The 12,279-nt window shown below is 39.2% G+C and overlaps 2 protein-coding genes across 4 annotated transcripts; both read right to left on the bottom strand.

Annotated features, from left to right (window-relative positions):
* Nucleotides 1–163: 163 nt before the first annotated feature.
* Nucleotides 164–8,513, bottom strand: pdpk1b (3-phosphoinositide dependent protein kinase 1b). Of its 3 annotated transcripts, XR_006376037.1 has the most exons (15): nt 8,231–8,513; nt 6,034–6,324; nt 5,778–5,820; nt 5,529–5,666; nt 5,235–5,379; nt 5,018–5,115; nt 4,807–4,882; nt 4,609–4,677; nt 4,266–4,362; nt 3,926–4,099; nt 3,517–3,734; nt 3,204–3,261; nt 2,679–2,831; nt 1,462–2,532; nt 164–1,358 (listed from the first exon to the last, which is right to left on the bottom strand). XR_006376037.1 is itself a non-coding variant. In XM_044179604.1 (14 exons), the coding sequence occupies exons 1-14, from the start codon at nt 8,252–8,254 to the stop codon at nt 2,419–2,421; spliced, it is 1,698 nt and encodes a 565-aa protein (XP_044035539.1). In that variant the 5' UTR covers nt 8,255–8,513; the 3' UTR covers nt 164–2,418. The 3 variants fall into 3 exon arrangements, 2 of the variants coding, with proteins under 2 accessions (XP_044035539.1, XP_044035540.1); XM_044179604.1 differs by having other exon boundaries at nt 164–2,532; XM_044179605.1 differs by lacking the exon at nt 8,231–8,513 and adding an exon at nt 7,986–8,120 and having other exon boundaries at nt 164–2,532.
* A 214-nt stretch (nt 8,514–8,727) lies between these two features.
* On the bottom strand, nt 8,728–12,268 carry tsr3 (TSR3 ribosome maturation factor). Its single transcript, XM_044179610.1, has 6 exons — nt 11,864–12,268; nt 11,144–11,354; nt 10,483–10,676; nt 10,185–10,355; nt 9,402–9,456; nt 8,728–9,063 (listed from the first exon to the last, which is right to left on the bottom strand). Exons 1-6 carry the CDS (start codon nt 11,982–11,984, stop codon nt 8,955–8,957), a joined length of 861 nt encoding a protein of 286 aa, XP_044035545.1. The 5' UTR covers nt 11,985–12,268; the 3' UTR covers nt 8,728–8,954.
* Between the last annotated feature and the right edge of the window lie 11 nt (nt 12,269–12,279).

The raw sequence follows: 12,279 nt of genomic DNA, 5'->3' as shown, positions 1-12,279 counted from the left end.
ATGGAGCAATCATCTCTTGATACGGAAAGCCTGGACATGTCATAGTGTATGAAAATGTATCTTAAGAAATACCGTGACATACACACAATTATGTCACGGTATTTCGTAAGACCAACCATCCTTGATGTTTGCATTCAAGTAATTTTCACGACACAAAAACAGATAATGGGCCGGTACTTTATTTACATGCTGCAAAACGTGAGATGTCATTGCCACTGAATGCTACTGCTTGCACTGTGTCATGACTGCGGTTGTTAACAGAAGACAGGACACATGGCTTTATTTGTATGCCTAAATCCCTACATGCTTTAATTACTGGACTACCAAGCATTAAGTGGAAAATTCATCATTCAACATCTACTGACCTAGCGCACAAATAATCAGAGAGAGAATGAACAGATTCATTAAATTATCAGAATATGATTAAATCACTGAGCAAATAGAAAATGTATGATATAGTAAGAAAAAAGCTGTAAAATATTATAGTTTACAATAATTATTCACATTCAAAGGCTTTACATCTCAATACATACACAACATGGCCCCTGAACATGACTTCAATCCAAATATGATTCATATATTAGAATTTAAATAACACAGAATGAACTAGAGGCTAAACAATAGCCATCAAATAACCTTATACAAGAATAAAAATACAAAAACTGTATCCTAATATCATTGCATTACTTGCTTCAGATTTTAATAATACATCGTCTGTACATCACAGTTCTAGTCAGTTACAAGCCAGGTAGAGTATTCCATACACAATGTAACCGACTGCCATCGACTTGATTCAAACAATTTTTCTAACTAGAGGAAAACACTTCTCTAGTGCTTTCCTCAACTTTATAGACAGATACAGCAATTTCATCGGTTATTTGGATCAGATAGATATCCTTTAACTGACATCCAACCACATCGAGCCCCGGGTCCCAGGGCCAGAGGGTCCTATTCACCTATACTCCAGTCACACACTGCACACACAGACTCAGCTGAAGGAAGTGGACCTTTGGAAAGGACCTTAAGGTAATATGTCAAAAATTAAAAGCATTATGATAATACATATTGCTAAAACAAGAGCACAAGTTAAATCAATCGCTTTAATTTCTATTGGGCCAAAAGTCAGAATAAAAAAAATAAAATTAAAAAAAAAAAGACGAGCCAATGAGCCCGATGAGGCAGTTCTGCCATCTTGTCCAGGGACAACAGCTTTACTGTGATTGCTTCAGAGAATGATAGTATGTGTATGTATCTCTGTTGATGAAGGTTTTCTGTTCAGCATGGGGTGGTCAGCACATAAGATTTTGTTTTCAATAGGACGTACTGAAGATGAGCCGACTATCCCACCGAAAAATAAACTGAAGAATTCACACCACAAAGAAATAGCCAGTGAATGGTACAGAACAGCCAAATCATCCAATAATATTCGCTATGGTTGCCAATGCAGTCAAAAATACCCACCTTTAAACTTGAATAAACTATATCTCCAGTGCCCTAGGAGAGAGAAGCAGACAAGGCTGAGCTACAAAACTGGCCATGCAGGAAAGATAAGCAAGTTATGATTAGGAAGTACAAGCTAGTGGCATGTTTACCCACCCCCTGTTAGCAATACATCCTCAGTAACAGTGATAGAAGGCTCACACTTATACAGAGACTGATTCAGACCCATGTCTCACTGCAGACCGGCCCTCTGCTTTGTTACATCGAGACCTTAAATTGGACTGCAATAAGCAAGTACCAAGGGACTAAAAAACAACTCAAATACCGTGGGAACATTTGGGCTCTGTCAAAAATATATATAGGATTTGAGTTTGGTAAACGTGTGAGACTGAATCAGCTTACAGTATCTGTTACAACTATGGAGTATATGCATTTGAAGTGGGTCCTGACAGTATCTGTTACAACTATGGAGTATATGCATTAAAAGTGGGGCCTGACTACAGCTTGCACGTACGATGTAGGATTAGGATATGGTTTAATTAAGATATCAGGATAGGCTCTGGTTCACAAAAGCTAGATTTTGTGTTATGTTATCATTGAAGCAGGAAACCAGTCCTTGCATTTGAGATAGTCCTAGCGGTATGCAAGCTTGTGGTCACTCTACAGGACAAGCTTGCCCTTCTCTTCCCCACTGCAGAATGTACAAGAAGCAGATGTTGATGGTGGCAGTCTTATCATCCATACATAGAAAAATGCAATAGAAGCCTCACAGAGAGCACAAAGAACAAGCAAAGCAACCCTGAATCCAAAGTTGTATTTTTCCCATCATTCTACTCAGGAAAACAAACAAGGTCTAGATGCCAGCGTCTCTAAGAGTTTGTTTACATTGCGGTGATGAAGGGCACTAAAGAGGGTGTTACTCTGCTCAGTGATTGGCCTCAGAGCTAAAGAGGAGTGGCCACAGGAGAAACTGTGCTCCTATAGGCCAGGGTTTTGGTGCCTTTGATAGATCTTTCTCCACACTTCCTGGATCTTCTTGCACCATCTGTCAGCATTTCCACTGGGGTCCATCAAATAGTATGTTCGGTTAGGCTGCAAACATCACAAAAAATGAAAAGAATATATTAAAAAGACAAAACCACATATGAGAGGAGATTCTAAACAGTAGGCAAGTATCAACATGCTGCTCGAGGAAAATATGCTGGACAGACATCAGAAATAAATAAATAGTCATGTACCGTGTGAACAAAGAAAGTTTTGAAGTTCTTGGCCTCAGGGCGTAGCTCTAAGGACCAAGGAATCTCCCCTTTCAGAACCTTGTTGACAGGATCCACGTAGTACAGGTGTGGTCCTTCAGTGAGAAGCAGCTGTCTCCGTCGAGCAAACAGACCCTGCAATGGAATGCCACACGTCTCGAGACAGTACTTCACCAACAGAGGGGGCTATGAGGCCAATGCCACTTTTCTCACCACAGCAGGGAAGTCCCCTTTACTTCCTATATGCTAGCAGTCAGAGCAATACCATGGGAAGTGACTTCACTCATGCTGTGCCAACTTACTAGAAAACCTGTTCACATATCTTTGAAACTATTACAAAACACAGCTAATGTATTTTCTAGTTGGCAGGAAACTCTTAACCTGTAAGAAGGTTTGACTTAAAAAGGATTACAATTCTTCTTCTTAAAAATATATAATAAATATACAACAATACAATAAAGATAAGTAATATAAAAATCTCAAATATATTGGCTAGAATTCACGCACCTTCCGTTTATCTACTGGGCCCATTTTCAGTATCAGGTTATTCTCCACAAACTGGTGCCTGCGTAAAGAAGCAACAACAGATTACTGGCACCCCCTCCCTTTTACTCAAACATGCATTTTTTCCCCCCTCAACAAATATATGTATTGACAGCCAAACAAATAATTAATAAAAAAAACAAATTTAACTGTGTTCACATTTCATGAGCAAGACTTTGATTCAAAAATGATTCAGATTTAAATAAAACAATGAATAACACCCTAACACACACACAGATTAACAGGTTGACAAGGTTGAAACTGTGGTGGGGTTTACCAGGGGTTTCCAGTGGTCTGTTTGTCCAGCAATAGCTGCTTCTCTTCTTCAGTGAACTGGAGCTCCAGCTCAAACGAGTTATTGTCCAGGTCGTGGATGTACTGCTCAATGTTGCTGCTGGACCTCTGCGGGGGTGTGGATTCATGTGGCGACAGGGAGTGTGATGAGCTGGACTGGGCCACCTGCATGTTGCTGAACTGGCTCAGGAGGTCATCGTACTGAGTTTGAAAATGAGACAGGTAAGAAAGGGTATAATGATGTTTGGCTGTGTTTGTTCAGCGTTTGGGGGGGGATCTATATCTTTCAATGATGTATTACACAAGCTTTCCCATGAATAAGCAAACAATGGACAAAAAATAAATTTAAAACAAGGGATAAGAAAGACCTGGACCGAAATAAAATAACTTACGTTTCCATAGCAGTCTTCATCATCCTCAGACATGGCTGGCAGGTAGGGGGTGAGCTTGGGGGGTGTCTGTACATGTAGGTCACCCCAGGAGATGGTGTCAAAGAAAGGGTGCCGCTTCAAAGGGTCGTACCCTCCCATCTCTTCACACCCAATCCGTTTGGAAGGGTCCAGTGACTGAGGGAAAAGCAGAAATAACGTGTTTTCTTTCTTTAGAAAAGCACTGCCCTGTAATTAACCGACACCAGCACGGGCAACTAATATACCACATTTAATCCCCTCTAGATATCAGTAACATTTAACTGTATCTTACACATATGAATCATGGTACTTGATGACCTACCAAAAGCTGTTTGACAAGATCCTTGGCTTTGGGGAAGAATTTCTCTGGGAATTCATACTCCAGCTTTATTATCTTCTGGAATATTAGGTACTCATTTCTACAACATACAAAATACAAGAGGGGGAAAAAAAGAAGAGACTGTTAGGGAAGTGAACCACAAGTGAAATGTTGTTTGCCAGATTAATATTACTGGGGCAAGGTTATTCACACACCTAGCATTTGCTGCACTTGAAATAACCTTAAACGGTAAATAAATAGCAATACAACATGATCAGCCATTATTGAAGCATGAATTAACGAGGATTAACAGAGCTGTAACATCAACATGCCCCTTAGTACTTACCCAGCTCTGAACGGTGGTAAACCAGCCACCAGCTGATAGATAATACATCCCAAGGCCCAGAGGTCAGAGCTAAAACAAACGAACATGAAAAAGGGAAACAGAGAAATAAACTTAGAGATGTGATGCCACTCGTATCTGACGAACAATAAAACAATAATTAGCAAGTGTATCAGTTGCATGATGACCAAACTTCATTACCTCTTGCAGGCTGATTTCTCTGTTAGCAGCTCTGGAGACACATACTGTGCTGTTCCAACAAAGGAGTTTGCTCTCGCTGCCAAACGATGCAAATAAATGGTAAAAAGACACGAATAACTTCATACTGCTCACAGAAAGTAAAATGCTACAGTCACGTCACACTTGTTATACTTGCTGAAAAGTACAAGTAAAATCAGGATTGCAGTTATACCTTGTTTACTGTCTGATGATAACTGTTTTGCTGTCCCAAAATCTGTTATCTGGATGTGCATCTCTTCACTCAGAAGAATATTCTCTGGTTTCAAATCTCTGAAATGAAAGGTACGTGTTACTTATGGGGAAAACAAATGTTTATCAGGGTTTGAAAATTATATAAGCAAAACAGCAAAAAGGACAGAAATATCATTATGGATAAAACAAAGTCTTACCTGTGTATTATCCCCTTATTGTGTAAGTATTCTAGAGCACAAACTATTTCAGCTGAGTAGAATCTAGTACAGGTCTCATCAAATGAACCAATTTTGCGAATGTATTTCAGGAGCTCTCCATTTTTAGCATAGCTGAGACCAAAATCTACAAAAAGCTAGTTAAGGAATACTGATTACTAGAAATAAATTGTTAAAAACATTTTTTTTTTTTTTTTTTTTTTTACACAAAACAACAAAACTGGTAAGTTATTAATATACAACATGCCTTGACAAATTTTATTTGTTAAAGGATACACAACTTCTCATCATCTTGAAATGTGAAGTAGAGCTTGACAAAGAAGGGGTGATCTAGATTTGACATCAAATCCCTCTCTCTTTTCACGTACTGGGCTTTGTTCTCCTTCATAATATGGCGCTTCTCTAAAATCTTAACTGGAGAAGAGAAAAGAAAATGTCAAGATATAATGGCAAAAATACACCCAGCAACTTTTACATCTTGATAATAAAGTGTAATTCACCAAAAACTAGTGCATTATTACTTACTTGCATATTCTTTCCCTGTTACCTGCTCTCTTGCCAGGACAACCTTAGGATAAAAGAACAGAAAAAAACATAACATGGCATGTTACTTTATTGTCAACTTGGGAGAAAATCTAGTAGCTCTTAGGGCCTGTTTTGTCAATTCACCCCAAATAAGCTGAGGATGACTCATCCAAGTACATTAATCAAAAGAACGCTAGCATGTAGCAACATCTACCCAGGTATAATTCAAAAGCTAAGTGGAATGCATGTTACATACCGTCGAGAAGGAGCCCTCTCCCAGTATTTTGCCAAATCTGAAGTCCTCTGGCTTCTTCTTGCGTGGCTGGGGGGCCTGGAGAGCCGGCTGTGTGCGGAGGTCTGAGCCCTGGCTGCTGGCAGGCGCTCCTACAGCACGGGCCTCTGAGGCTGAGCCCTCCATGCCGGGACAGTGGCTACTGCTTGCGCCTGGGATAGCAAGTGGCGAGCAGGAGTCAGGGTGGTTTCTTACCATTGATGGATGCGAGCAGGAACAGATGACAACACTGGGCTGAATGGGCACAACATCATACTGGAACAGGAGAGGGAACATTGACAATAAATCAGTCAACGGGGTGATGCAGTTCTAGAAATTGTGTAACAAAAAAAAAAGCCATGTCCACATGTGGTTGTTGAGGAAATTAAAGTGAGAACTGTTACATATAGAATAGATATATAGAATATCCATTTATGGATAAGTTCAGCACTTTGAACTGTCATTTGAACTGGGATTTTTAGGTACTTTCGCCATCATTCTGTGAGCAAACAGATTTAGCAATTGCTTGGTTATAGTGCATCATAATTCACATTTCCCTTAAATAAGATGACAAAATAGTGTTAAGGAATAAATAGCAAAAATTTACATATTGGCCAGCCCAGATTAATACATTTTGATGCATTTTCTCGTGCAGCAGAGTGTATAATGAAAACAATAGTATGTAATACAAAACGAGCAGTTACCCAACCTATTGCAGAAAATTTGTATATAACACTAGAGTAGATGAGGCTTAGAGGAACTGGATCATATAGAATAGACCCACTCTCCAAGGTCGCTGACTTTGAATTTACTGCAGCTAACACTCTTGGTAGGGTATCACAACTTAAGTTAAATATACAATTTTAGAGAGACCACTTGAGGAGCAAAGTTCAGAATTGATAAAGACATGCAGCGATTACTGAAGAAGCTGCTTCTGAGCCTGGTGGTTCCACCCCCCAGTGTTAAAGTTGTGAAAACTATGTCAAAGTTACTGCTTTCATGTGACAGCTGTTCTTACTACCACAACTGTACTGAACTCATTACATTTGTATGTACATGATCAAGTTGACATCGCAGCTAACGCAAACAAACACTGACGAGAGACACACCAAATGATTGTTGAAAACATACAGCGACAGGTTGTGCTTTCCAACTGTTTGGTGCTTGTACCAAAGTTAGTAATTTTAACTTAATGAACTACTGTAACACTCGGTGCTGATGTTGTTCGGCTTACAACTCAGTTAACGTCAGTTAGTTCAGTTGGCCTAGCTTCTTCTCATTCAACCAAGGTGTGGCCATTTAGCTGCCTTATCCGTACTTGACTGTATTGTTGCCAGCTGGTCATATAACTATCTAGTGACCCATTACTATTGGTTAACCAAGTACTGGTTGATAGAAAACATCAGCTAACGTTAACCTGACCCCGAGTACTCGGGTAACAACAGGCCTGTGCGAACTTTCTTTGCTAACTAACGCCTGCTAGCAAGCTAACGTTAGCTCCTGCTGCCTTGTCAAATAATGCCGGCCATCACTGACAGCGAGTTATACACTTAACGCTAACAGCCAGTCAATTAGCTAACGTTAGCAAGCCAGGTAACAGACAAGTAACTTCAAAACCTTATGCTATTTTCACGTAACGTTACTCAGCCATGTTCAAAGTTAGTGTGCCTACATTAATATCGAAATTTAAAAGTTAATGGGTTGACAATCGAACTACACAACGTTAACCTTAAAAAGCTTTCTTCTAACCAAAGGTTGAACGCAATAAAGCTAACGTTAGCTTGTTAGCAAGCAGGAGCATCGTCCGAAAGCGCGAACATGTTTAGCTAACATCAGCCAACAGATAGCTACTGACCAAGGGGAAATGGTCATAAATCCTATAAAACTAATAGCAAGCACTGGTAAATGGTAATTCAGTACCGAATAATTCGACGAACCTTTAATCATGAATTAAGTTCAGTATTGGACAACCCCGGTTAACGTAGCAAACATTAGGTGTTGTGTTAGCCAACATTAGCGAGCTAACGATGCTAGTGAGTCGTAACGTTAAACGATCTTTTGCGGCTAGCACCGCTCTTCAAATGAAGGCCCGACGTAACTATTTGTTGTCACACAGCCGCCACACTGTACAATTTGAACACCTGCTTCGAACTGTTATTCACGTTAAAGTTGCAACACTTACCAGCTGACTTGTAGCTCTTGCCATGGGAGTTTTCCGCGAGTATTTATTTGGAATAAAATAATTAGAGAAGCTCCAGTAATGGCTGCCTCTGCGCCTTCATTTTCGAGCTGTGACGTCGTTCCACAACAATGTTACCGCAGGACAGCAGAGGAGAGTCCCGCTGTGTCCGCCCCCCTCGCCACATTTACAACCTACTGAACTTCTTGCTGATCGGGATTGAGTGAGACGGCAGCAGTTGTTGATATTCAAATACCGCAGTAACTAGTCCCACAAACTATCTTTGCGCCGCTCTTTTTCAGATTGACTGATAATGCATTGCGGCGAGGTTTAGCTACAGGTCTTTTACACCATTTCAACAAAACGTTTGTGTAGAAGCCGCCTGTATTCACACAGTCCACAAGTCTGCATTTACTGATCATCTCTTTATCCAATCAAACCATGTGTATCCAGCTGAAACTGTGACAATCCAGTTTCCCAATATACACCTCAAATTAAAATACGGTTGCAAATACTCATTTATTTACTCAGTTTACATAAAAAAACATACAATGTACTGTATAATTTTCTTATTTTTTGGATACAAAACTGGACCCCAAATAGCATTCAGTTTATGTATGAGTGTTGAAAAGGTTTTGCCAGTCCTTGTAGTAAAATAATCCATATTTGAATTTTTTTTTTATTGTGATGACTTTGGTTCAGTCTCTTTCTCTTCATCATGATGATGTTAGGCCGTTCTTGACTCATTGTTGCTGTCTGTTTTTTCATCTTCTGCTTCATCTTCGTTATCCTCTGAGGTGTCCGTATCCTCACTAGAATCATCATCTTCAGGTGCACTAAATACAGAAATGACAGTTTGGGGAACTTAGCAACCATACCCATGGAAAACAAACTAGGAATGCACAGATGTGTGTGAATATTTGGGATTTTCCCAGCAAAATTGGCTTATTGGCTTTTGAATTTTATCTGACAGTAGATTACTTTCTGCTGTGACATACTACTAGGAAAACAAAATAAAAATTGACCAACTGTCAGTAAAATGACTGGATCAGTACTGATGATTTATCAACATATGCATCAGTACTGTTTGCAAACAAACAGTGGTCTGAGGGATTACCTCACTCTGAAAGAAGTTATAAATTGAATGCCCTCATGAGCAATATCAAATGCTTACCACTGACGTCTGTTGAGATTCCTACATTCTACTCCAGAGTTAACATCAAACGGATCTGTGAACGAGATAGATGATTAGCTTTCGTTAAGAAGAAAATTGCTTTAACCACAGAGATCATAACTCAGCACTAAAATGCATCCTTCTGTGTATGGGGCAATTTTCCAGAGATGCTGGAAACAGCCTGGTTCCAGACTTCTGAATCACTGCCCACATCTCCGATTTGTTCAGAGATTCAAATAGAATCAAATTAAATCAAAATCAAAATAACTAAGTAAAGTAAAATGGCAATTATGTCTGATTATTGATTATCAGTCCAGGAAACAATGCAAGGAATGTTTACATCAGTGTTTAAAATTTTGGAGAACTCATAAATAATTCACAAAGCTTAAAAGCCTCAAGAACTATGTTCTATGATTTCCACATCTCGAAAATAAGTATGAGACCAGAAGTATGAGACCAGTGCTTCCCCAATAATAATTTAGCAGTGGTGAGTCACCATAGAAAAAACTACGAGCGTTGGAGCAACTGTGAAATACAATAAAATTATTATATTTTAGTTCAGTTTCCCTAAAATGCAGTAACTCATGATTCTGCCAAGGAGAGCTTTCACCATAATAAAGTTTAATAAATATGAACTATTTTAGGTCTACAAGGTGTCCATGAAACCAAACCAAGACTAAAATAAGGACAGATGTGGGATTAAAACCCAAATGACCCCAACCACCTCTGCTACACAAATATGTAGGGAAAAACACTGGATGGTTTATTTTTCCCCCATTTTACCAAACTCCTCCTCCTCCTCTGGTTTTGACGTGAGGAAATCCTTTTCTACAGAGAGCAGCTCTTCCTCTGACTGGCATGCAGCATAGCGGTCCAGCAGAACTTTATTGAGATCCAGGAACACTGTTCCCCACTTGAATTTCCTCAACAAGAGCACTGCTAGTTCTTCAAAACCTGCAAAATCAGATATAGTATGTAAGTATGTAAGAGTTTCACTGCCGTAACTTGTAACAGAATACAAAAAGCAGTCAGGGGGACAATACAGTACATAATTCCCGAATAACTAAAGCTAAAACCTTACCTACAATGCAGAATGTGGCAGCAAAAGCCTCAACACAAGATAACTTGCAAGGCTTGCCGTAGTTGACGGGGTTTGCAGCTACGAGGTACGGCAGTAACCTGGGATGCGTTCCGACCATCTTATTGAACGGAGTCTCCTCCAGTTTGGCCCAGGAACAATCGATCACTGCTAACCCACTTTGAGCCACAATCTCTCTGTGCATAAAGGTCAACACAAACGTTTTTTATCACAAACTATTTCAATATAATTTGATCACATTAAGAGATGTATTAAAGAAATTCCAACAAAAAAACATTTGTTATGGTAACATAAGTTTGATAATCAATTAAAAAAATATTTGAAAAATTAACATTTGCTGGTTGGGTCTACAGATTTAAAAATGCTCAAATTAGCTTGGTATCTTTGTTTCATTTCATTATGAAATATGCTTTTTTTGGCTTCTGATCAGACATCAAAAAAATCTTAAAATCAAATATTATAGATTAAATTATTAACTGATCAATCTAAGGAATAATGACTGGATAAACTGTTATATGTGGCAGCTTATGGTTTGTCTTGTGAATCATTATTACATGTTATAATAACAAAAAAAATAAACAGATTCTTTGAAGGCTAGCAGTGATTTCAACAGGCGCAGTATGGAGGAAACAACTCTACACACCTGTCTGCTGGCGTCACATACTTTGTGCCCATTGGACTCAGTATGAGTCCATTAAATCTCTGATTGAGGCGCAGGTTGCGTACAAAGCCCTTGCGTACCAACTTTCTGCCAGTGCAACGTTTGGGATCACAGTGACCCAACTCCCACATGGCAAGTGGACAAGGCAATTTCACCTGAGGGGCCTCTGCGCCCTCCTCCAGGTGAAGAGTTGCTGAAAAACAAAGAGGACAAAGTGTACATTATGATGTGAGGGTGAACACTCTTACTCAAGTACTTACACTTTCAGGTTTTTCGTTTTTTTAGAACTTTGCACTTTTTCCTCAATGACGTCAATCTATAACCAATTAGTTACTATTTACTTACTATATATTACTATGGCATAAGATAACAGAGGTGGTGTGCTTTCATATTTTATATCAGCACATTTGAGAAGAACATGAACAGTCAACATTATTTCAACCATTAAATGATAACCTTAAGAGGTTAATACATCAAAGCCCTATGGCCTGGTACTAAAATACAGAAATGTCATGTAAACTCTGTTCTTCTACTTTAGATACTTGGGTATTGTCCTTTATCAAATATATATTAATTTAGCATTTTAAACAGGAGAATTACTGCACTTTGTTAAAACTTGGTCTTGTAGCCCACATGTAAAATATGAGGCAGTTGAACAGTTGAAAAATATTTTTGAACAGCAAATAGTCAAAGCATTATTACCTTCAAAAGCAGTGTGCATTTCTTCTGTAAAGACCTCTAAGGATTTCCCCTTCATTGCATGCCTTTTTTCTTTGCCCTTGTTGCCAGGGCGCACAAACTTGCCCTGTTTCTTTCGTCCCATGTTGCAACCACTGGACAGCTACTTAGTTAGGTTAGCTACAGCCAGATTACAGCTCGCATTAAAACTAACCAGCATCTGTTTACGTACTTCACTCTGACATTAGCTAGCTAGCTATCCCACTGACACCAGCATGTCTAAAGAATTTATCTCGCAAAAGGTAAACGTTTCGTATTTTATCTACGAGTACACAATTTGCAGTTTCAAAGATATTATCACAATACAACTAGTATTAGCCCTATAACTTTGTATCGTGGAAAGCACGTCGTAGTCCATGAAGTAAACAGCGCATGCGCAC

The sequence above is a fragment of the Siniperca chuatsi genome, linkage group LG20 (assembly GCF_020085105.1).
Source record: "Siniperca chuatsi isolate FFG_IHB_CAS linkage group LG20, ASM2008510v1, whole genome shotgun sequence".
In the NCBI taxonomy this organism is placed as follows: Eukaryota; Metazoa; Chordata; class Actinopteri; order Centrarchiformes; family Sinipercidae; genus Siniperca; species Siniperca chuatsi.
Note: the sequence above shows the minus strand (reverse complement) of the source record. Positions and strands in the feature narration are given on the sequence as shown.